The 26,292-nt window shown below is 41.2% G+C and overlaps 1 protein-coding gene across 1 annotated transcript in view; it reads right to left on the minus strand.

The window, feature by feature from the left end:
• The window catches only part of MAMDC2 (MAM domain containing 2), a 164,411-nt gene that overhangs the window by 81,164 nt on the left and 56,955 nt on the right, over positions 1–26,292 (minus strand). Inside the window, exons 4-5 of the mRNA XM_060154991.1 lie at positions 3,618–3,889; positions 1,950–2,034 (exon numbers count right to left, since the gene is read on the minus strand). Of these exons, the coding sequence (XP_060010974.1) occupies positions 1,950–2,034; positions 3,618–3,889 (357 nt within the window). The remainder of the gene's footprint in view (positions 1–1,949; positions 2,035–3,617; positions 3,890–26,292) is intronic.

The raw sequence follows: 26,292 nt of genomic DNA on the forward strand, positions 1-26,292 counted from the left end.
ACACCTTTGTAGTCCCTTTAGTGAGTTTTCCTCAAATTACTCAGGTTGAATGTACTCTGTTTCCACTTTCCTGCCAGGGTCCTGACTGATACAGTTATCAGTGTGCTTTTGTATTAACAAGCACTGAACATTTTTAAGATTTTCATTTTCAACTTTTCCACTACAGCATCTGCTAACCCATGCCCAAGAGTCGGTGCCAAAGGCTGCCGCAGAGTAAAGGAAAAGCAAAATATTCCTCAATGTGCCAGGCAGTATTCTGAGCACTTTATACAAATTAAATTATCTAATCCTCAAAACAACCCTACAAGGTATGTACTATTATTAACCTCATTTTACAAACAAGGGGAGCAAAAAGAGTGCACAGAAAGAAAGGTAAGGTGAGAGTACCATCATACAGTTCAACAAGAAGAAATATCAGCGCTCCTTTTGTGTTTTAAACAAACTAGAATCCATCAAGTGATTTGGAGAAAAGCAATTAACATTTTTGAGTGCCAAGCACTGTGACAATAACCTTCACATCCCTGATCTTATTAGTCCCCACAACAATCCTACGAGGGAAATATTTTATCCCCATTTTGCCGGTAATGAAACAGAGGCTGAGGGCAGCAGTGCATTGACTAAGCCAGCAGGTGGCGCTCCACTAGGTATGTACGACTCAAGTCGGTAGGGTGTTAAGATCCCCGCAGCCGCCACTAAGGAGCTCCAAGGAAGATAGTCTTAACTCAGAAAATGGTCACAATCTTCAGAAAATGGTCGCAATCTAGGTCGGTTTTCTTTCAGAACTGCCCTTGACTCTCTTGCCTCTTTCCTTTCCACAGCCATTCAGCCTCCAAGTACGGTCAGTGCTGAAAAATCCCTCAGATCTACCACCTTTATCCCATTCCACTGCCAACCCCAATTTTAGACCCTCGTATGTCCCCTCTGTAAGGTCACAATCACTTCCTAAGGGTTTTTCTATCTCCGACCTATTTTCTTTGTTTCCAACTCATTTTCCATGCGGCAGTCAGTCATCATCTGAAAACGCAGCTGCAGGCCCCTCCCCTGATGACTGACTTCTAACGCCTCCCAACCACATAATCCCGGAACCCAAGCTCCACAGCTGGGCTCCAGACTCTTCCTTAACAGACTCCCTTAACAGTGCTGATTCTCACCTCAAACACTACCCAGCCTCTCGCCTTTGCCTGGACACACTCGGTGCTGTCCACCCACTATGGGGTCTGCCCAGAAAGAGTGCTTTCCTTCCTACCCTGCTCCTCTACCTGACTAAATTCTACTCCTTCTTGAAACTACGGCTCAAATGCATCTCCTGGATTCAGTCCTGTCCAATTTTCTCCCCTCCTCCCGACACCTCCACAGCACGGCTTGTCCTTCTCCAGCAGAATTTGTCATATACAGAAACAGCTTCAGTAGGAGGCGAATGGAAGGTGAGTGACCTCAGGACATAGAGTATGTCTGCTTTTGATGCCCTCTCAGAAGCTGGCACAGAAGAGGCACCTACCAACTCTGCTCAAGTGGAATCTAAGTGACAACTGTGAGTATAAAGACAGAGCAATGGTGTGTAAGAGAGAAATGGAGGAAAGTGAGGAAAGAGGTAATAAAGAGGTAACAGGGTGCCTGCTTTCTGTCAAAAGCTACAAAAAGCTGAATATGCAGCAAACTGGATGTCACGTTTATCAGAATATGTTGAGCTTAAGGCAGCAACTCAGGTTACAGTTGCTGCATCTACTTTTCTTTCATCAACCCAGTCAATCGAGGCAAACTCTAATGAGCTTTCCTCTGCTAAAGACAGAGAAACATCATACAACATGCAAGTGATGCAAAATTCAAAATGCATTGCATGGTGTCGTTTATAAAATGCCCTGCTTTTCAGATTGATTCAATTCCCCTGGCAACAGGAGATTTTAGAAAAAGATGCATGTTCGGATGCAATGAAAAGGAAACCCACTTACCGATACAGTAGCCAGTTGTTATCTTGATTTCAAAGAGTGCGATGCTGGCTGTATTTCCATGTCCTAGCACACCTTCTATTAAAATCTGTACAACACATGCGGGAGAAGGGAGTTAGACTTCAAAACACCACGTGTCCTTTATTAGTATTTCAGCTACTTGTCAGGAGCTGTTCAGCGATTCAAGGAAAAACGAGATTGTTTGTCTCGGCTCATTGCTATAGGATACCAATCTCATGATGGACTTTACTGAAAGAAGGCGTGTGTGTGTGTGTGTGTGTGTGTGTGTGTGTGTGTGTGTGTGTGTGTGTGTGTGTGTGTGTGTGTGCGTGCGTGTGTGTACACAAGCTCGTACACATATTCTCAGAACTTTGAGGTGATCAAGGTGTCCAATAAGAGCTCAGAGTCAGCTGTCTTCCATCATAAGCGCAGTCACCACCTTCTCCGGTGCTTGTGGGGCACCAGTTGGCTGCAGATGGACAGGAGAGCTTGTGTCCCTGGCGAAATCCATTCTGAGACTAGCCAGGAACTGAAGGCAGAGGCCTCAGTGGGGGAAAAAAAAAATCCTTTGCAGGAGGAGGTAGGAAGTGTCATTTGACTAGTGGTGGGGGATTTCTGCATGAGGTGGAAGACGCTCAAAACTCATCCTGTAGTTTCTATATTACTGAAAATTTCAAAATTTTACATAAAGAACAGAGAGAAGCATAACAACTTATGTGGCTGATTTCAAGCACTGTTCACAGTAGGTCCTGCTTCTGAAAATATTTGTTTCTCCTTATGTGATTTTAGTCCAATATTTTGCAGCTATGCTGGTAGACCTAGGGTGTGATACACTGTCCGGAGGACGCTGTGAAATAGGGAGCTCAGACCTTCAATGCTCCATCCCTTAATCCACCCTGCTGCCTGATGGGAGGGACTACAAGTAGACAGGGAATGTAGGAGAATACCGTATTTCAAAGCTTGTTGAGGAAGAAGAGATATGGCATAGGGAATTGAAAAGCGGACTAGGAATGGAGGACGTTTTCTTGAAGGCTCCGCTTTGTCCCCCATGACATGTTCTCACTAAATATCACACTTCATGGCCGAGTTCAGATTACATCTTCCTTCCCTGCACCAATACACATCCAACTTTATCTTACTTTCTCTACCTTATTTTCCCATTACTTCTGATGGAACAACATCCATCTCTGAAAAGGAATCAGAACATGTCCTTTAAGTATCTTTCCTCTTTCAATGTATTTTCATTTTTTTATTACAGTTAATGTCTTGTTCAAAATTTATAGCAAACAAACCATCAGGAAGACAACATAAACACATACCACACATAACTTAGGAGGATGAAACAAAATTATAAGAAAAAAAATTATAAGAAATGAGAATGCTCCCTAAAGCCCACTGGAAAATAAATTCCTATTGAAGAGGTTGGTTTGAGCCCCTTTTAGAGTCTTACAGAAATCCCACTTAAACACACACAAAACAAATCTGGGAAGAAGCTCTTTTAAGGAATCAACAAAATACTAATTTACGCTACTGATATTTTTCTATGATGCAGCTCCCATAAGATGTCACATCCTAACACAGGAGATAACTAACTTCAATAGCAGAAGTTTTCATAAGATCTTAGAATAGCATAATGCCAAATAAGAAGCCCTGCACATAAACTCTACCTACCTTGAATTTCTTGGAACTGTTTTGCAAGTCCAAGCTGGCTATGAGCCAGCTGTCCGAAGGTTCCTTGGCTGACCAAAGCAAGCGATCAAAGCTTTCATCATCAAATCTCACATAGAGGTTCAGCCGGCTGGGCTCTGATGGAGACCCCGAAGATGTGGTTATCTGGTAGACCAGTCGAAGGCAGCTCCATTCCTCAGTCTGTACATCAGAACTCAGCAGCACGGCTTTCTCCCCCTGCTTGGCAAAGGAGGTGTCCACGTAAATGTAATGGCCTGGAAGGAGAAAGGGACACAGAGAAGAGATCAATCTTCTGCTCACAACTCAGGAAAATACACAACTGTGGTCCAGTAAATCTGAGGGCAGATACTGCCTGCAGATGCATTTTGTGGGGCCACTGAATGTTGCCTGAACATGGGGTCTCTGCTTCTGGTGAAAAATTAGAAAGTCCAGTAACACTGAGGCTACTTGCACATGACACATGACAAGAACAATCCAGAGCTGAGTAGTGCTGCCTCTTCAGAGGTGGTATGCGGGCTCCATTTTGCCATAATCCCCACTACTCCCTATAACCTTCTGACATTGAAGCCAAGTATCTGTTGCCTATTATCACCCTATAACAGACCCATTTAGCACATTGCATTCACCTTCCTGGTCCCCATAGGCATATGAGTTTGAGAACCCAGGCTAAGGGGCTTCAGAATCTGGAGGAGCAGCATTCCTCTCCTGGAGTCAGAAAGCCTTGGTGGATCCCTTCCCTTTCTATAGCTCCCCTCATCCCTAATGACTCAATCTGCATTTGACTTTCCTCATTATTGTAGATTAAATTGATTTGGTTACCTTAGATCTTAGAGCCTAGGCAGAAAACGTTCATTGCAAGTTCATTAGGCATAAGACTCTCCTCCTCTAGACTCTTCCACGACCGAATCTCATAGTTCTGATAACTAAGTGAGAAAGTACATGCAAAACATGTAGGACAGGGCTTGGAAATCAGTAGACACACTGGGGCCAGCAAGCATTATTTCCCTCTCCTCCCTTGTCCCCTTCCTCGCTCCCTCTTTCCTCCCCTTCCCTTCTGTCCTCCCCTTCCCTTTTCTCCCATCCCTCTCCACTCCCTCCTCCTTTCCTTTCCCTCTTTCACTCCCCCTCCCTCCTCCTGCCCCCTCTCCCCTCATCCTCCTAACATGGACAAGGGGTGCTCTGCTGGCTACAGCAGGCTGTAAAACAGCATTTCTATGACCAAAAAAAGGGGTTGGAACTGAGAATTCTCACTTGAGCCTTCCAAGTCTAACTCTGGTTGTTGGCTTCCTTAACACTGATCTGATCTGCCTGTGGGTCTTGGGGACCCTCTGCCTTTCTGACCTGAACCCTCATGCTTGCTCAGAGGTTCCCACATTCGTGGCCAGCATCTAATAGGCAGTCTTCTGTCATGTGACCACCCACCCTACCCCTTGCATTTGGGGCTTCCCAACACTAAATTCTTACTGGAAAGGCCCTAAAAGGCCTCTTTGCTTGATGTTCTTCAGCCCCTCTTCCCACACTTGCTGCCCCCAATGCTCATCCCAGCCCCATCCTGTGGCAAGTGCAGACAGGCCAGTGGCAGCTCAGCTGATGACCTCCCTCACAGTTAAGGAACAGTTAGGGTGTTGTCTTCAAGGAGCCTCACTTGCCTGTGGAAGCTTTCAAGATCAAGATCTATCTCCAGCTGGCAGTCTTCTCAACATAGCAACTACCCACTGGGTGCAAATACAACTGCTTCTAGATGCCAACCCGGGCACCCTCTGTGAATAAACCTGGCCCTTGCAGTAATCACCAGCAACACCATTACCGCCTAGGTACAGCAAACACTCATTATGAACCAGGTGCTGCTTTAAGTGCTTCACATAGATTTACTAGCTGTGGGGTTTGTTGGGTTTTGAAGCACTAACTAAGCTGGGGTTCTATTTTTTTTTTTTGCGGTACGCGGGCCTCTCACTGCTGTGGCCTCTCCCGTTGCGGAGCACAGGCTCCAGACGCGCAGGCTCAGCGGCCATGGCTCACGGGCCCAGCCGCTCCGCAGCATGTGGGATCTTCCCGGACTGGGGCACGAACCCGTGTCCCCTGCATCGGCAGGCGGACTCTCAACCACTGCGCCACCAGGGAAGCCCCTAAGCTGGGGTTCTTGATGCCAACCCTTTTTTGAAACATAATGTTGCTTCATTATGACACGAGGGAATGAATAAGCACCATCCTCCTTGTCCCACCCTGCTACTACCCCAAAAGAAGGGACTCTAAGCAGACTGGTAGTGGGGTGGGGTGGAGATGGGAATTGATGGAGATCCTGAGAGCACTTCGAACATTTTCTGAGGAAGTAGAGGGTTGGTACATGGGATATAAAAGAAGAAAGAAACAAAGAAAGTCCGTGCTGTGTCCTATGGATGTTTACATTGCATGCCAACTTGGTTGCCGTACGAGGCCCACTTCTCCCTGGGGCACTTGCCCAATTTCTTTCCCTCCTTCCTTTCCCCATTCTAGAAAGGAACAACTCACAGCAGGGCCTCTCAAACTTGAGCCCAGAGTCACCTGGAGGGCTTGTTCAAACCCAGATTACTGGGCCCACTCCTAGAGTTTCTGATCCAGTAGGTCTGGGGTGATGCTGCACATCTAACAGACCGCATTTCTGAAAAGTTCCAGGTAATGCTGATGCTGCTGGTCTGTGGGTCACAATTTGAGAACCACTGATTTACACATCTGACAGAGAAATAGGACTCATTCTCAGGACACTTCTTATCTATCAAAGAAAGGTCAGGCATGTAAGTACTGATAGCGCAAAGGAGGGAGGAAATAGTTTTACATGGAGGTAGAACTCAAACTTAAGTAAATGTGTGTTATAGTAGGCTCAATGAGTACATCTACTGGTGATTATCTTGATTTTTCAGTGAATGCCATAAAACAATCTTTCTTGACATAATCTTTTATTATATCAGATTTTATTATAAGCATATGCTTATGTTAAAAGCCTTTGAGAACACACAGTATATAAAATGTATTATTTTAAATACCATGATGTTATACAGTATGAAAGTTAATGCTATTTATTGAGTGATTTTGACATCTTAGTCATAAATATTGGCTGTTTCAAATTATTGAGATTCTGCATGCAAATTACAGACCTCAAAATCGCTCTTAGGTCATGCTGTGTGGATATGCCTATTAGCTGCATTACAGTCCATCCAAAGATTTATCCACCCAAGTGATTTTGCATCCACTCAGCTGAATAATGCATTTTCCTAGATCAAATAACTAGCTCAAGAGCTACCCACCTCCACTACCACTGCCAATCTCAAAACAGATTTTCTTAGTTAATCACTACAGTTTTTTTTTTGCTCAGCCTGGATATAGCCTCAGAATCCTTCTAAATACAGTGTTCCATGTAATCACTACCAATTAATCTGAACTGGCACCTAAGCTGGAACTATTTCTTATCCTTGCTTGTGGTCAGATTACATCTTGTGGTCATATTAGAGCCAAATTGAACTAAAAGGAATGTGGCACATTTTGAAGAGCTTTTAGAAAATTAAGAAAGAATGAGGAAGATACTGATATCAGGGATGGTGACTTTCCCTGGACTGCCACTAATAAAATTGCTATTCTAGAAAAAAATGATAATGTTTTTGGCGAGCTGTTTATTTCTCTTACTTTATTAAAAATAATCATTTCAATAAACAAATGGGACCTAATCAAACTTACAAGCTTTTACACAGCAAAAGAAACCATAAACAAAATGAAAAGACAACCTACAGAATGGGAGAAAATATTTGCAAACAATGCGACTGACAAGGACTTAATTTCCAAAATATACAAACAACTCATACAACTCAATAACAACAACAAAAAAAACCCCAAACAACCCAATCAAAAAATGGGCAGAAGACCTAAAAGGACATTTCTCCAAAGAAACATACAGTTGGCCAGTAGGCACATGAAAAGCTGTTCAACATCACTAATTATTAGAGAAATGCAAATCAAAACTACATTGAGGTACCACCTGACACCGATCAGAAAGTCTACAAATAGAGAGGACCTTCAAGATGGCGGAAGAGTAAGACATGGAGATCACCTTCCTCTCCACAGATATATCAGAAATACATCTACATGTGGAACAGCTCCTACAGAACACCTGCTGAACACTGGCAGAAGACCTCAGACCTCCCAAAAGGCAAGAAATTCCCCACGTACCTGGGTAGGGCAAAAGAAAAAAGAAAAAACAGAGACAAAAGAATAGGGACGGGACCTGCACCAGTGGGAGGGAGCTGTGAAGGAGGAAAGGTTTCCACACACTAGAAGCCCCTTTGCGGGCGGAGACTGCGGGTAGCGGGAGGGAAGCTTCGGAGCCGTGGAGGAGAGCGCAGCAACAGAGGTGCGGAGGGCAAATTAGAGAGATTCCCGCACAGAGGATCGGTGCCGACCGGCACTCACTAGCCCGAGAGGCTTGTCTGCTCACCCGCCGGGGCGGGCGGGGCTGGGAGCTGAGGCTCGGGCTTCGGTCGGAGCGCAGGGAGATGACTGGGGTTGGCGGTGTGAACACAGCCTGAAGGGGGCTAGTGCGCCACAGCTAGCCAGGAGGGAGTCCAGGGAAGAGTCTGGACCTGCTGAAGAGGCGAGAGACTTTTTCTTGCTTTATTGTTTCCTGGTGCGCGAGGAGAGGGGATTCAGAGCGCTGCTTAAAGGAGCTCCAGAGACGGGAGTGAGCCGCGGCTAATGGTGCGGACCCCAGAGACGGGCATGAGACGCTAAGGCTGCTGCTGCCGCCACCAAGAAGCCTATGTGCAAGCACAGGTCACTATACACACCTCCCCTCCTGGGAGCCTGTGTAGCCCGCCACTGCCAGGTTCCCGGGATCCAGGGACAACTTCCCCGGGAGAACTCACAGCGTGCCTCAGGCTGGTGCAATGTTACGCCGGCCTCTGCCGCCGCAGGCCCGTCCCGCACTCCGTGCCCCTCCCTTCCCCCTGGCCTGAGTGAGCCAGAGCCCCCGAATCAGCGACTCCTTTAACCCCGTCCTGTCTGGACGAAGAACAGATGCCCTCAGGCAACCTACACGCAGAGATGAGTCCAAATCCAAAGCTGAACCCCCAGACCTGTGCGAACAAAGAAGAGAAAGGGAAATCTCTCCCAGCAGCCTCAGGAGCAGCGGATTAAAGCTCCACAATCAACTTGATGTACCCTGTATCTTCGGAATACCTGAATACACAATGAATCATCCCAAATTGAGGAGGTGCACTTTGGGAGCAAGAATGTATATATATATTTTCCCCTTTTTCTCTTTTTGTGAGTGTGTATGTGTATGCTTCTGTGTGTGATTTTGTATGTATAGCTTTGCTTTTACCATTTGTTCTAGGTTTATGTCTGTCCTTTTTTTGTGTATAGTTTTTAGCACTTGTTATAATTGGTGGATTTGTTTTTTGGTTTGGTTGCTCTCTTCTTTCTTTTTTTTTTGTTACTTAAAAAGTTTTTTAAAATTATTTTTTATTTTACTAACTTTATTTTATTTTACTTAATTTTATTTATTTTATATTATCTTCTTCTTTCTTTTTTTTCTCCCTTTTATTCTGAGCCATGTGGATGAAAGGCTCTTGGTGCCCCAGCCAGGCGTCAGGGCTGTGCCACTGAGGTGGGAGAGCCAAGTTCAGGACACTGGTCCACAAGAGACCTCCCAGCTTCACGTAATATCAAATGGCAAAAATCTCCCAGAGATCTCCATCTTGACGCCAAGACCCAGCTCCACTCAACGGCCAGCAATCTACAGTGCTGGACACCCCATGCCAAACAACTAGCAAGTAAGCAACACAACCCCATCCATTAGCACAGAGGCTGCCTAAAATCATAATAAGGCCACAGACACCCCGAAACACACAACCAGACGTGGACCTGCCCACCAGAAAGACAAGATCCAGCCTTATCCACCAGAGCACAGGCACCAATCCCCTCCACTAGGAAGCCTCCAAAACCTACTGAACCAACCTTAGCCACTGGGCACAGACACCAAAAACAATGGGAACTACAAACCTGCAGCCTGTGAAAAGGACACCCCAAACACAGTAAGTTAAGCAAAATGGGAAGAGAGAGAAACACACAGCAGATGAAGGAGAAAGGTAAAAACCCAACAGACCTAACAAATGAAGAAGAAATAGGCAGTCTACCTGAAAAATAATTCAGAATAAAGGTGGTAAAACTGATCCAAAATCTTGGAAATAGAATGGAGAAAATACAAGAAACATTTAACAAGGAACTAGAAGAACTAAAGAGCAAGCAAACAGGGATGAACAACACGAAAAATGAAATTTAAAATTCTCTAGAAGGAATCAATCACAGAATAACTGAGGAAGAAGAACGGATAAGTGACCTGGAAGATAAAATAGTGGAAATAACTACTGCAAAGCAGAATAAAGAAAAAAGAATGAAAAGAATTGAGGACAGTCTCAGAGACCTCTGGGACAACATTAAATGCACCAACATTCAAATTATAGGGGTCCCAGAAGAAGAAGAGAAAAAGAAAGGAACTGAGAAAATATTTGAAGAGATTATAGTTGAAAACTTCCCTAATATGGGAAAGGAAATAGTTAATCAAGTCCAGGAAGCACAAGAGTCCCATACAGGATAAATCCAAGGAGAAACATGTCAAGACACATAGTAATCAAACTATTAAAAATTAAGTACAAAGAAAACATATTAAAAGCAGCAAGGGAAAAACAACAAATAACACACAAGGGAATCCCCATAAGGTTAACAGCTGATCTTTCAGCAGAAACTCTGCAAGCCAGAAGGGAGTGGAAGGACATATTTAAAGTGACGAAGGAGAAAAACCTACAACCAAGATTACTCTACCCAGCAAGGATCTCATTCAGATTTGACAGAGAAATTAAAACCTTTACAGACAAGCAAAAGCTAAGAGAATTTAAAACCACCAAACCAGCTTTACAAGAAATGCTAAAGGAACTTCTCTAGGCAGGAAACACAAGAGAAAGAAAAGACCTACAATAACAAACTCAAACAATTAAGAAAATGGTAATAGGAACATACATATCGATAATTACCTTAAAGGTAAATGGATTAAATGCTCCAACCAAAAGACATAGACTGGCAGAATGGATACAAAAACAACACCCGTATATACACTGTCTACAAGAGACCCACTTCAGACGTAGGGACACATACAGACTGAAAGTGAGGGGATGGAAAAAGATATTCCATGCAAATGGAAATCAAAAGAAAGCTGGAGTAGCAATTCTCATATCAGACAAAATAGACTTTAAAACAAAGACTATTTATTACAAGAGACAAAGAAGGACATTACATAATGATCAAGGGATCAATCCAAGAAGGAGATATAACAATTGTAAATATTTATGCACCCAACATAGGAGCATCTCAATACATAAGGCAAATACTAACAGCCATAAAAGGGGAAATTGACAGTAACACAATCACAGTAGGGGACTTTAACACCCCACTTTCACCAATGGACACATCATCCAAATGACAATAAATAAGGAAACACAAGCTTTAAATGACATTTTAAACAAGATGGACTTAATTGATATTTATAGGACATTCCAGCCTAAAACAACAGAATACACATACTTCTCAACTGCTTATGGAACAGTCTCCAGGATAGATCAAATCTTGGGTCAGAAATCAAGCCTTGGTAAATTTAAGAAAATTGAAATTGTATCAAGTGTCTTTTCCAACCACAATGCTATGAGACTAGATATCAATTACAGGAAAAAATCTGTAAGAAATACAAACACATGGAGGCTAAACAATACACTACTTAATAACCAAGAGGTCACTGAAGAAGTCAAAGAGGAAATAAAAAAATAACTAGAAACAAATGACAATGAAAACACGATGACCCAAAACCTACGGGATGCAGCAAAAGGAGCTCCAGGAGGGAAGTTTATAGCAATACAATCCTACCTTAAGAAACAAGAAACATCTCAAATAAACAACCTAATCTTACACCTAAAGCAATTAGAGAAAGAAGAACAAAAACCCCCAAAATTAGCAGAAGGAAAAAAATCATAAAGATCAGATCAGAAATAAATGAAAATGAAATGAAGGAAATGACAGCAAAAATCAATAAAACTAAAAGCTGGTTCTTTGAGAAGATAAAATTGATAAACCATTAGCCAGACTCATCAAGAAAAGAAGGGAGAAGACTCAAATCAACAGAATTAGAAATGAAAAAGGGGAAGTAACAACTGACACTGTAGAAATACAAAGGATCATGAGAGATTACTACAAGCAACTCTATGCCAATAAAATGGACAACCTGGAAGAAATGGACAAATTCTTAGAAATGCAAAACCTTCTGAGACCGAACCAGGAAGAAATAGAAAATATGAACAGACCAATCACAAGCACTGAAATTGAAACTGTGATTAAAAATCTTCCAACAAACAAAAGCCCGGGACTAGATGGCTTCACAGGCGAATTCTATCAAACATGTAGAGAAGAGCTAACACCTATCCTTCTCAAACTCTTCCAAAATATAGCAGAGGGAGGAACACTCCCAAACTCCTTCTACGAGGCCACCATCACCTTGATACCAAAACCAGACAAAGATGTCACAAAGAAAGAAAACTACAGGCCAATATCATTGATGAACATAGATGCAAAAATCCTCAACAAAATACTAGCAAACAGAATCCAACAGCACATGTAAAGGATCATACACCATGATCAAGTGGGGTTTATTCCAGGAATCAAGGATTCTTCAATATATGCAAATCAATCAATGTGATATACAATATTAATAATTCAAGGAGAAAAACCAAATGATCATCTCAATATATGCAGAGAAAACGTTTGACAAAATTCAGCACCCATTTATGATAAAAAACCCTCCAAAAAGTGGGCATAGAGGGAATTTTCCTGAACATAATGAAGGCCATATATGACAAACCCACAGCCAACATGATCCTCAATGGTGAAAAACTGAAACCATTTCCACTAAGATCAGGAAGAAGACAAGGTTGCCCACTCTCACAACTATTGTTCAACATAGTTTTGGAAGTCCTAGCCATGGCAATCAGAGAACAAAAAGAAATAAAAGGAATCCAGATTGGAAAAGAAGAAGTAAAGCTGTCACTGTTTGCGGATGACATGATACTATACATAGAGAATCCTAAAGATGCTACCAGAAAACTACTAGAGCTAATCAGTGAATTTGGTAAGTAGCAGGATACAAAATTAATGCACAGAAATCTCTTACATTCCTATACACTAATGATGAAACATCTGAAAATGAAATTAAGAAAACACTCCCATTTACCATTGCAACAAAAAGAATAAAATACCTAGGAATAAACCTACCTAAGGAGACAAAACACCTGTATGCAGAAAATTATAAGACACTGATGAAAGAAATTAAAGATGATACAAGTAGGTGGAGAGATATACCATGTTCTTGGATTGGAAGAATCAACTATGTGAAAATGACTCTACTACCCAAACCAATCAACAGATTCAATGCAATCCCTATCAAACTACCACTGGCATTTTTCACAGAACCACAGCTAAAAATTTCACAATTTGTATGGAAACACAAAAGACCCCAAATAGCCAAAGCAATCTTGAGAAAGAAAATCGGAGCTGGAGGAATCAGGCTCCCTGACTTCAGAGTATACTACAAAGCTACAGTAATCAAGACAGTATGGTACTGACACAAAAACAGAAATATAGATCAATGGAAAAGGATAGAAAGCCCAGAGATAAACCCATGCACATATGGCCACTTTATCTTTGATAAAGGAGGCAAGAAAATACAATGGGGAAAAGACAGCCTCTTCAATAAGTGGTGCTGGGAAAACTGGACAGCTACATGTAAAAGAATGAAATTACAACACTCCCTAACACCATACACAAAAATAAACTTAAAATGGATTAAAGACCTAAATGTAAGGCCAGACACTATCAAACTCTTAGAGGAAAACATAGGCAGAACACTCTATGACATAAATCACAGCAAGATCCTTTTTGACCCACCTCCTAGAGAAATGGAAATAAAAATAAACAAATGGGACCTAATGAAAATTAAAAGCTTTTGCACAGCAAAGGAAACCATAAACAAGATGAAACGAAACCCTCTGAATGGGAGAAAGTATTTGCAACTGAAGCAACTGACAAAGGATTAATCTCCAAAATTTGCAAGCTGCTCATGCCGCTCAATATCAAAAAAACAAACAACCCAATCCAAAAATGGGCAGAATACCTAAATAGACATTTCTCCAAAGAAGATATACAGATTGCCAACAAACACATGAAAGAATTCTCAACATCGTTATTCATTAGAGAAATGCAAATCAAACCTACAATGAGATATCATCTCACACCAGTCAGAATGGCCATCATCAAAAAATCTACAAACAATAAATGCTGGAGAGGGTGTGGAGAAAAGGGAACCCTCTTGCACTTGGGAAGTATTCCTTGGGTGGGAATGTAAATTGATACAGCCACTATGGAGAACAGTATGGAGGTTCCTTAAAAACTAAAAATAGAACTACCATATGACCCAGCAATCCCACTACTGGGCATATACCCTGAGAAAACCATAATTCAAAAAGAGTCATGTACCAAAATGTTCATTGCAGCTCTATTTACAATAGCCAGGACATGGAACCTACCTAAGTGTCCATCAACAGATGAATGGATAAAGAAGATGTGGCACATATATACAATGGATATTACTCAGCCATAAAAATAAACGAAATTGAGTTATTTGTATTGAGGTGGATGGACCTAGAGTCTGTCATACAGAGTGAAGTAAGTCAGAAAGAGAAAAACAAATACCATATGCTAACACACATATATAGAATTAAAAAAAAAAAAGAAAAGTTCTGAAGAACCTAAGGGCAAGATGGGAATAAAGACACAGACCTACTAGAGAATGGACTTGAGGATACAGGGAGGGGGAAGGGTAAGCTGGGATAAAGTGAGAGAGTGGCATGGACATATATACACTACCAAACCTAAAACAGATAGCTAGTGGGAAGCAGCCGCATAGCACAGGGAGATCAGCTCAGTGCTTTGTGACCACCTAGAGGGGTGGGATAGGGAGGGTGGGAAGGAGGAACAATAGGGAAGAGATATGGGGACATATGTATACGTATAACTGATTCACTTTTTTATAAAGCAGAAACTATCACACCATTGTAAAGCAATTATACTCCAATAAAGATGTTAAAAAAATGTCTATAAATAAGTAATGCTGGAGAGGGTGTAGAGAAAAGGGAACCCTCCTACATTGTTGGTGGGAATCTAAGTTGATGAAGCCACTATGGAAAACAGTATGAAGTTTCCTCAAAAAACTAAAAATAAAATTACCATATGATCCAGCAGTCCCACTCCTGGGCATATATATGGACAAAACGATAATTCAAAAAGATATATGCACCCCTATGTTCATAGCAGCACTATTCACAATAGCCACGACATGGAATCAAGCTAAATGTCCATTGATAGATGAGTGGATAAAGAAAATGTGTTATTTATATGCAATGGAATACTACTCAGCCATATGTAGTATGGCTACTTTGCAGCAACATGGATGCAACTAGAGATTATCATACTAAGTGAAGTAAGTCAGACGGAGAAAGACAAATACCATATGATATCACTTATATGTGGAATCTAAAATATGATACAAATGAACGTATCTATGAAACCAAAACAGATTCACAGACATAGAGAACAGACTTGTGGTTGTCAAGGGGGAGGGATCGACTGGGAGTCTGGGGTTAGCCGATACAAACTATTACATATAGAATGGATAAACAACAAGGACCTACTGTATAGCACAGGGAACTATATTCAATATCCTGAGATAAACCATAATGGAAAAGAATATTTTAAAATGTGTATATATGTATAACAATCATTTTGTTGTTCAGCAGAAATTAACACAACATTGTAATCAACTATACTTCAATTAAAGAAAAAAAGAAAGAAAAAAAATCATTTCACCACTTAGTTAATGAAGTTTCCTCTGTGTATGAAATATTTCATTTATTCCATCCTAATGAGATTGACAGCTGGAATTTAATCTTGGACATAATTTACATACAATAAAATTCACCCTTTTAATGCAGTTCAGTGTTTTTTAGTATACTCATAAAGTTGTGCAACCATTACCACTATCTATTTTCAAAATCTTTTCATCCCTCCCAAAGGAAATTCCATACCCATTAATAGTCATTCCTCATTTTTCCCTCCCCCTAGCCTCTGGAAACCACGAATCTACTTTCTGTGTATATGGATTTACCTATACTGGAAATTCCATATGAATGGAATTATATAATACGTGGTCTTTTGTGACTGACTTCTTTCACTTAGCACAATGTTTTTGAGGTTTATTATGTTGCAGCATATATCAAAATTTCATTCTTTTTTGAAGCTGAATAATATTCTATTTTATGGATATATCACTATTATTTATCCCCTCATCAGTTGGACATTTGTGTTGTTTCTACTTTTGATTAATATTAACAATGCTAATATGAACATTTTTGTGCAACTTTTTATGTAGACATAAGTTTCAATTCCCTTAGGTATATGCTTAGGAGTGAAATTGTTAGGTCATATGGTAACTCTACATTTAACCCTTTGAGGAGCTGCCAAACTGTTTTCTGAAGTGGCAACACCATTTACATGTCTACTAACAGCGTATGAGAGTTCAACTTCTCTACATGTTCACCAACACTTGTTACTGTCCATCTTTAAAAAAATTATTACAGCCATCCTAGTAGATGTGAAGTGGTATCTAATAGTGCTTTTGATTTACATTTTTCTAATGGCTAATGATGTAGAACATCTTTTCATGTGCTTATAGGCCATTTATATATCTTCTTTGGAGAAACGTCTATTTAAGTCCTTTGCTCATTTAAAAAAGTTGGGTTATTTATCTTTTTATTGTTAAGTTATAAGAGATTCTACATAATCTGGATACTAGATTTTATGAGACACATGATTTGCAAATATTTTTTTCCCATTCTGTAGGTTGTCTTTTTGCTTTCTTAATGGTCTTCTTTGAAGTACAGAAGTTTTTAATTTTGATGAAGTCCAATTTTCTATTTTTTCTTTGATTGTGTGTACTTTTGGTGTCATAACTAGGAATTAATTGTTTAATTTAAGGTCATGAAGGTTTACACCTATGTTTTCCTCTAAGAGTTTATAGTTTTAGCTCTTACATTTAGGTCTTTGATATATTTTGAGTTAATTTTTGCCCATTAAATTGTCTGGACACTTCCGTTGAAAATCAATTGAGCATAGATATAAAGGTTTATTTCTGAACTGTCAGTTCTAGTCCATTGATCTATGTCTATCCTTATGCCACTACCACACAGTCTTGCTTACTATAGATTTGTAGTAACTTTGAAATTGAGAAGTGTGAGCCTTCTGACTTCATTCTTATTTTTCAAGACTGTTTTGACTATTCTGGGTCCCTTGCATTTCCATATGCACCTAAAGATCAGGTTAGGATAGGGTAAGTTAAAATACCACAAAGTTCACTGTTCTTACTGATACCCAATCCTTTTCCTTGAATAAATGTTTATGGGGAGAGGATTTTCTGAAGTCCTTACTCTACCATTCCTGCAGACATCACTCCATTTCCCAACTTTTTAACCAGTAAGAATAGAAAACAATGCTTCAGAGATGTTAAACACAAACAAGAAAAAGGCAAAGGATGGCAGAAATCACATGTGGACTGGGTTGTTGACTATGACGCATGGGGCCAAGGGTCTGGGGGAGATTTACTAGCCACAGTGTTGGAAACATGATGACAGGAGGGGAGGGAAGGACCCTTTTCAAATACTGCTGCTTAGGTAATTTGAACTAATTTATGAGATAGTTATTGGAAATGATAAAATCTTTATAAGGGGTCAGAAAAGGGCCATAAACTTCCAAACAGATTTTTTTTTTAAAGTCAGCAGTCAAAACCAATAATTAAACCATCCTGCCAGAATGGACAGGCTCCACATGCCTCAGGGTCTGAAGGTGTCTTCTAGTCACATGCAGGCATCAGAAAACAACAGAAAAGTCTTTTCTGTTCCAGTGAAGGCAGACATAAAAACTGAGTCTTGAGGTCATCCTCAAATGCTACACATATCTGCACAGCTCGAGCTCAATGTATTAATGACTTCTATTAGCCAAGCCACAGTGTGATGGGACTAAATCCCAGGCCATCACTATGGTGGTATGGCCAGGGCATAAATCACGAGGGACTTCTTGGTATCCCTGCAATTCTTTTTGCTAATGAATGTACTGGCATTCAGGTGTGATAATCATGCTGGGGTGACCATATGGAACAGTGGTTGCGAAGCATAACCTTGGCTTAAAACGTCATCGTGCATATTCTAAATGCATGATCAGTTTCTTTACCTGCAAAATGGGAATAATAAACAGTGGAGTCCTATTACATATACATTCAATATTTGAGAAATCACTCAGTATACTTAGAAAATGACAAACCAACTAAAGCACTCAAACCAGTGCAATACATACATACTTGTATGAAATAGGTTTTTCATACGAATAGCCACTAAATGAAATTTATTTTATGTATTTCAACACAAAAAGGAAAATCGGCTGTGTTGTACATAGAAATGGTATAACATATAGAAAACCATGTATGCTATACTCTGTGTAATTTAAGGAACTTTCAAGGGCAATATTGACGGTATCCAATTTTCACTTTTCATGCTGACTTTAGAATGTAAAGCTCAAGTGAGAAATGATTTCATATCTACAGAGTTGTTGTGGAAACATGATGAAAATGATATATATAAAAATGCCTTGTAAAGTGTAATGTTAATCGTTAATTATTTCTCTTCTCATCATGGCGGCAGGGGTGGGGGGAGTCCTTTAGTTGTTGAACAGAAAGAAATTTATATTGTCTTCTTACTTTTTTTCCACTATGGTTCAGAGGTGATATTCGTTCAGGTAACAGACCAGCAGCACATTCACAATGCTGACATGAGAACAGTCTTCATTCTTTTCAACCTAATTGACTCTGCTGTTGAAATCTACACCTTTGTCCTCTTGAGTACTAGGGCTCTCCTGGCTGCCCATCCTCAGCAGTTCCCATCCTCACAGCTAAGCCCCATGGCTCTCACTCAGGATTAACCACCATCTGAAGTAGAATTCAATATATTTACCCCTGATATGGTTCTGGCTGAAACCTTGTGACCCAGGTCTGATAATGCTGCCTACATCTCTGTTTGTTTAGCTCTTAGTGTCTCGCATGTCTAAGACAAGGACACTGTCTTCTTTTTGGCAGCTTCCTTCCCAGGGCTGAAGTCCAGTCCCTGAACTCAGGCAAGGATCTTCTTGCCAGATTTCCTGAATGCCCTACTGCCTGCCTGTCTGGATTGGGCCCTGTCTGTGGAAGCAGAGTGGTTAAAACTCTGTAGCTATCACTCCAGCCAGATATTGGTTGAAATCCCAAACACACTACTTACAAATCATGTCACTTTCAGCCAGTCACATATGCTGAGACTCACTTTCTTCACAGGTAAAATGAGGATGCTAAATACTGACTTTGCAGAGTTTTAAAGAAGATTAAATAAGATTAGCTCTTAGCACAGTGTCCAAGGGCATGTGGTAAGTTCTTAATGAATGTTAGGTCTTATTTTTCCAAAGATCTGATCAGCATGATTTTCCTGATGGCTAGCCCATCTCATCTTCTCATACCGGACTTCCCTGACATTAACTGCTACTAGTTCTGCCTGCTGCCTATTGTCTTGCCCTTCTGACACCGACTTCTGCCCACTGTATGGAAGATCCGTATGCAGCTGCATCCATTCTCCCTAGTGCCTGCTCTACTACTCTGGGCACATCTTTTTCTAGGTCCCAGCCCCTCCCGGTCTGTCCCGTCCCATTGCCCAACTATATTTTCTGTTGGCTATCATCTTTAGGCTCCACCAGCTGATCAAATCAGCCTGGACAACAATATATGCAAAGCATCTGGCAAATGCTCATAAAGTATTTTGCAAAGAACCAGATTCCTTTCATGGAGAGAGGAGGCTTCCATGCAACTGCATCCTGAATTATGTGTCAGCCATCAGCTTACATTTTGAAGGAGTCTTGCTTTCTTTGCACATCAAAGACTTTGCAAAAATTTAAAAGTATAGAAAATGCAATGGGTACAGGGGTTCTCAAAAACAGTTGATTGTGTTATTAGAAAACAAATGGTATAGCATTCCCCAAATGTAAAAACTGTATTAAATATTTGTTAATCAGTCAGATTGACAATTATTTATAAATGTACTGGTTACCTCTGGCAGAAGAATGTTCTGTTCTGAAAATATCTAAGAAAAATCACAAATGTCTCTGACTTACATAAACTATTCTCACCTTCTGTTTGAAGTTTCCAACTTTACTATTATCCTCTGTAGTTGTTTAGTGAATCACTATATGAGTATAATTTTGATCATATGAAAATGAAGACAGCTTTCAAGAATTCATCGCGGACTTCCCTGGTAGCACAGTGGTTAAGAATCTGCCTGCCGATGCAGGGGACACGGGTTCGATCCCTGGTCTGGGAAGATCCCACATGCCACGTAGCAAATAAGCCCATGTGCCACAACTACTGAGGCTGCGCTCTAGAGACCGTGAGCCACAACTACTGAAGCCCACATGCTCCACAACAAGAGAAACCACCGCAATGAGAAGCCCGCGCACCACAACAAAGAGCAGCCCCCGCTCGCCGCAACTAGAGAAAGCCCGTGCGCAGCAATGAAAGACCCAACACAACCACAAATAAATTAATTAATTTTAAAAAAACAGAATTCATCTCAAATCATCTGTTAAGAAACAAAGTTCAAAGGGGACTAGCATTCATTGCACTGCAGGCACTAGGTTCTCGACATACATTCTTCTCTCTTAATCCTGACGAATGATCCTGTCAGGTGGGAATTATCACTTTACAAGGGAGGAAACAGAGCTTCACGAAGGCTAATTCAGCAGTCCAAGGTCACAGCTAGTAAGTGAAGGTTTGGCTCCGAGTCCATGCATTTCCCTCTGCTCTATGCTGCTTCCAAATATTTCCCTGTATGTCTCTTTATTAATTTACCTTTTCATGAGTGTACTAACCTTCCTATGTCAGGAGAGCAAAGTTTTCATCCTTTTCCTTACACTGGGATCCTGAAGGGATGGATAGTTTTATATGGTAGCCCGTATAGACTTTTCTACAAATGCTATTCCTTTCCATAACACAGTAAGCAGATGAACTTTTCTATCACATTGCCTCACATCTAAAAGGGTTTTAAATACATAGTTTTCTAAAATTAGGGTATGCCTTATAACTGACCCACAGTAGGGCACCTTTCCCCCACCAAAAGGATGTTAACAAATCGATGGTTAGAATCAATGCATACAGGATAAGTTTTTGCACCTGCACTCTGGTTAGTGACAGTGGACAGAGAGACCCCACAGTCTTGGGCTCAGAGGACACTAGCCAATTTCACCTATAAATATTGCTGGGAAGTGGGGAGCAGGGCAACATGGAAATGAAGGGTTTTCAAGCCACTCAGAGTGAGGGCAACATTGACAGACCAGAGACCTGTAAGTAAAAGGCACAGCCCAGAATTTCAACCCAGTGTCTTAATAAGTATTTACTAACTTATACAGAGCAGAAGGCACCATGTGTGCTTCTCATGGGTAATCCATTTCCATGCTGTATCTGGACCCCTAGGTGCCAGACGACAGGGTGCTCTGTACTGTCTAACATAAAACAAGTCCATCAGGCTCCCAATCTCCCTGCTGGGTTAGAAAGGATCGCTCTACAAATTTTGCAAGTCACATCTGTTTTCAGTCAATGTTTTTAATGGGAATAGCTTCCTTTCTTCTTTCTTTTTGCCATATGAGGTCCTTAATAATGACACAGTTTCAAGAAACTTCTCATTCCCATTCAATGAAACTGCACGAAACACCTGGCTTTTGGTTAGCTTCAGTGGATAAGGAGATGAATGAGGTTTAAGAGGCATGAGCTTAAATCTAAATCCTCCCAGAAATCAATATACCAAGGGTGGTTGATTTGTAGCACAACTTTATAGACAGGACCCGCTTCTGAAATGCAACTTATGGAATAATCTATAATTGAGAAGTGAGTAGCATTTGCAGTTTTATTTTGGTCCCAAGCGGTAAGAAACCCCTCCCAGAATGAAACCTTCCATGGTGCAGCAAAGAGGCTCTACCCTTTGTAGTAGTTTTGCTCCTACCTTCTACTTCTGGCTTTTCTCTGTGGGGATTTCCATCTTTGTTTGTCTCTTCAGGGTTTGTCTCTTCTGGGTCTGGTTTCTCTGCCCTGATGAGTCTTCTTCATTGTGGCAGGAACTGCTAATTGCACACCCAGTATCTCTGCTTTCTCTCTAAAGAACCATAATTTGATGGGGCTGCCAATGCACCCAGCCACGACATTGCTGTTGCCATGCCACCCTTGCACGTGGAGGTGGCCAATGACTGAGTTCTAGACAGAGACGTAAGAGAAAGTTGTTGGATGGGGCTTCCAAGAAAGCTCCTTAAAGAGGGCCTCAGTCAGCTGGCCTGTCTCTTTTGTCCTTCTCCCTTCCTTCTTCTTCCTGTCTGAGGTGTGGATGCAGCAGGTTGGAGCTGAGTGGCCATCACAAAACTAGGATGTGCAGAGGTAACCGACTCATTCCAGGTAGACTGGGACTTTCCTGGTTTTAAAATGGAAAGTCTCATGTCTGGGGAACCCCTTCAGTCCCAGGCAAACCAACACAGTTGGTCAACCTAGCAGGCAACCCTGAGGATGGAAGCCATTGCTGTGTGTAGGGCAGAAACCCAGAAGGAGCTGGATATTCTTACTTATATTGTCGAGTCTTCTAAACATTCTGACTTCCTACCTCTGCACTATTCATTATGAAAGAGAAAAACAAATCTCAGTTTAAACAACCGTTATTTAGGTTTTTTTCTGCTTCAGGCTTCCAAACTACCTGATTCACCACTCCTATGTCTTCCAGCGTAATTTTTATACAGGTGATTCCCAAATCTAGTTCACAAACTGGGTCCCTTATTATCCTCCAAACCCATACATCTAACTTCCTGCTGGGTGTCTCCATTTGGACACGTCATAGACACAAACTCCTCTCTTTCCTCAAAATCCTGCTCTTCCTCTGTGCTCCAAATCCAAGTGAATGGAGCCCTGACTATCCAATGACCAATCAAGAAATCTCAGTATTTTCATTGATTCCTCCACCTCCTTCCTTCTCCAAAATTGTATCAATCTTGATGACTTAACTTCCTAAATTTCTCTCACAGCCATCCATTCCACCAAATTCCCTCCACTGCTCCAGTCTGGAACACCATCTTTTGTCTATATTGTCGCCAGAGACTCCCAATAGGTCTTACTGCTTCAGTCTTGCCCTACTCGAATCTGATCTCCACACTGTGTCCAGAGTGTTACTTCTACTGTGCCTAACTCCTCATATTACTTTACTTGGGATGCTCTTTCATTGGCTTTCCTTCATACGTTCCACTCCACTACTTCCTGTCTCCTTTCCTAGGTCACTCACCACCACACGTCATTAAGGTCTTAACAGAGCCAAAAAGTACAGTTGTGCAATGTACAACCTAGACAACTGTACACGGTGGTCCTGTTTAAATACTGTCTTTTCCAGCAGCCTTTGCTAACCTCCACCTCCAAACCTGGTTAAATGTCTCTTCTAAGTCTCTTTTAGTATCAGTATTAAAATTTATGTGGGATCTTCCCGGACCGGGGCACAAACCCGTGTCCCCTGCATCAGCAGGCAGACTCTCAACCACTGCGCCACCAGGGAAGCCCCAGTATTAAAATTTTTATTCTTACTTTTTTGATTATCTGTATTCCTCACAGGCTTTAAGCATATAAGGGCATATACCACATCTACCTGCTTCCTTGTAGATACTTTCTATATTTTAAAATAAATGGGTAATGCCACCGAGCAACTAAGCCAGTGCGCCACAACTACTGAGCCTGCGTGCCACAACAACTGAAGCCCGCGCACCTAGAGCCCGTGCTCCGCTATAAGAGAAGCCACCACAATGAGAAGCTCGCACACCGTAACGAAGAGTAGCCCCTGCTCGCCACAACTAGACAAAGCCCATGCACAGCAACAAAGACCCAACGCAGCCAAAAATAAATAAATTTATAAAATAAAATAAAATAAATGGGTAAACTCCTTCCTAATGATAGATATAGTTATGTTTACACATAAAGGACGCATTAAAAGTTTTTTATTATGGAGATTTCTCATTCGGTTTGAACTTCATAAATTACTCAATTTACTATTATTCTGGAAAAAATGATATTTAATGAGAGCTGTAACTTCACTGGCAACTCACACCACACTTAATATTTTCACATATGCTCCCACTGTTAATACTTTCTGAAACACAAATTCTCATTATGTCAAGATACATAAAGGATTGTTAAAGTGTATAATTCTTTGCCTTCCTGGAACGCAGAGTCTGTGAGAAGAATTCAGGAAATGTTTCAGTGTGTGACATTTCTGGATTAAAGAGAGCTATAGTTTTATCAGCTTCAAATTTCAAGGAGTTCCGAAGTGCAGGGATCAGCAATACATCAGGAAGTGATGAGGTCAGCATTGCTCAGATGTCTCAAATGTCATTTTCGTTCCCCCTGGCAACAGACAAATTACTCTTATATCCTGGCTAACACCGCAAAAGTAGTCTTAAAAGATTATGAAACATTAAGCCTAGCAAAAGTAAAACAAATGCCAGGAGGCAATCTCCAGTGTAAACAGTACGCCAACATTTGAAGCCACTACCACAGATGTTTGCTTCACTCTTTTTCACAGGGTCTGGGAAGGGCGTAGCTTTGAACACTTTTGGCCCCAGTGGCAGTTTTAGAAGAGAAGTTTACCTTAGCAACTACCAACAGAAAACCAAGAGATGAGCTCACAGTGAAAGGTCATGGGGTATTTGGAAAGGGAGCTACACTTTACGTAGTATTTAATAAAGAAGTACGAAAGTATAAGAAAAGGCTGCGTTACCAGATAGTGTTTGTTCTACCAAAGACCAGTTCTCAGAACACATTTTCCACTACATGAATTGCCAAGTAGGTAAGATATTCCTTGGAAACTTGGAAGTGTCCCTCTATTTAAGATAAAGGAAATGCAGAGAGCGATGACATCAGGGGATGGGTATGCATAGGTAACTGGATTCTCTCTTCAGTTTCCCTGAGTGTACCTGGAAGGAAAAAAGTATTCTTCTTCCATGGAATATACATTAATTTATAAGGAAGTTTTCTTATTTTGACTTACAAGAGACTCTGACTCTCTATCTTACAGTTTTGCTAATAATAACCACCGAGAGCACAGCTGAATATTTTTGCTTATGCATTATGCAAGGCAATTTTGTCAAACAAAAGGAGTTATACACAGTCTAGCTTCATTCAAACCAGAATAAAATAGGAGTGCCTATGAAAATTTCACCACAGTACAGGTAAATAAATAAATCTGAATTTAAACAAATATTTATACATATGTATATATATATATGTGTATAGATATACACATCACTTTTATTTGCACTTCCTCATTTCAAATTCTGCATTTTACACCTATTATAAAGTATTAAAGCAAGTAGGAACAAGAATGTTCAACTTGAAATTATAGCTCTAGAGGTAAACACATTTTATTTTGTTGCCTTACAGAGAAGATACAACTTTCACTGGTGTGAGCATAATAATAGAAAGAGGAGTTTAGATGAAAGTAAACCCTGTAATATCTGTAAAATGAGTGATCTCATCTAGATTTGCGGCTTCTTTTTGTTTCTCTAACATAACTGAACACAGATGTCCACCTATTAACAGAACAAAGAAAAGTGGCTGTGACTGTCAGGTGGGTTCAAGAGTTTGATACAGTCATTTGTGGTCCAGGGCAATTTTACCTACCAACTCTGTTCCCTTCCAATCAACCTCCTTTCTAGGGGCCCTAAAACTTGTCCTCAGGACCAGGTGTGGACACCCTGGACTTAGACAGTCTTGGGTCTCCACAGCACAGCAGTCTAGTACACTACTGACCAGAGCCACTCCCCACACTGCCCACTCCAAGCTGGATTCCTGCTCCTTTCATGTCTGTTTTATCCAGTTAGCTGGGCGTTGGGTCTAGTGCACGCATTCACTCTCTACATGTCTATGTAAGTAACCACATTCACGCTGGCTGAGAGCTTCTCATTTGTCAAATAGACTCTATTGAGTTTGAGAGCCAACATGCTCTATGCTCCTTCTAAGCCAGGAGTTCTTAACCCTGGGTGCACCTTGCAATCACCAAGGGAGACCTGGGTCTGCAGTGTAGTCTAGACATCAGTCCATGTCCTGAGGAACCCCTGCATCCTGGACAAATTGGCCTGGTTGTTCACCCTACTAACAGTAGAATTTTCAGAATCCCCCCAGATGATCTAAAGTCAAGCCAGGCTTGAGAAACACTCATCTTGCCTGTCTACCTCTTCCTTTGGCCCTACCACTGCTGAATCTCAGCCAGACCATGCATTCAGGGAAGTCACGATCTGTGTCTGTTTTACTCACCCCTTCCTTCCAACGCCTGCCACATACTAGGTGTTCAATAAATATACGCTAATTGAATTAAGCAGTACATTCTGCCACTCAACTTACGAT

This window comes from Lagenorhynchus albirostris, chromosome 7 (assembly GCF_949774975.1).
Source record: "Lagenorhynchus albirostris chromosome 7, mLagAlb1.1, whole genome shotgun sequence".
Classification (NCBI taxonomy): Eukaryota; Metazoa; Chordata; class Mammalia; order Artiodactyla; family Delphinidae; genus Lagenorhynchus; species Lagenorhynchus albirostris.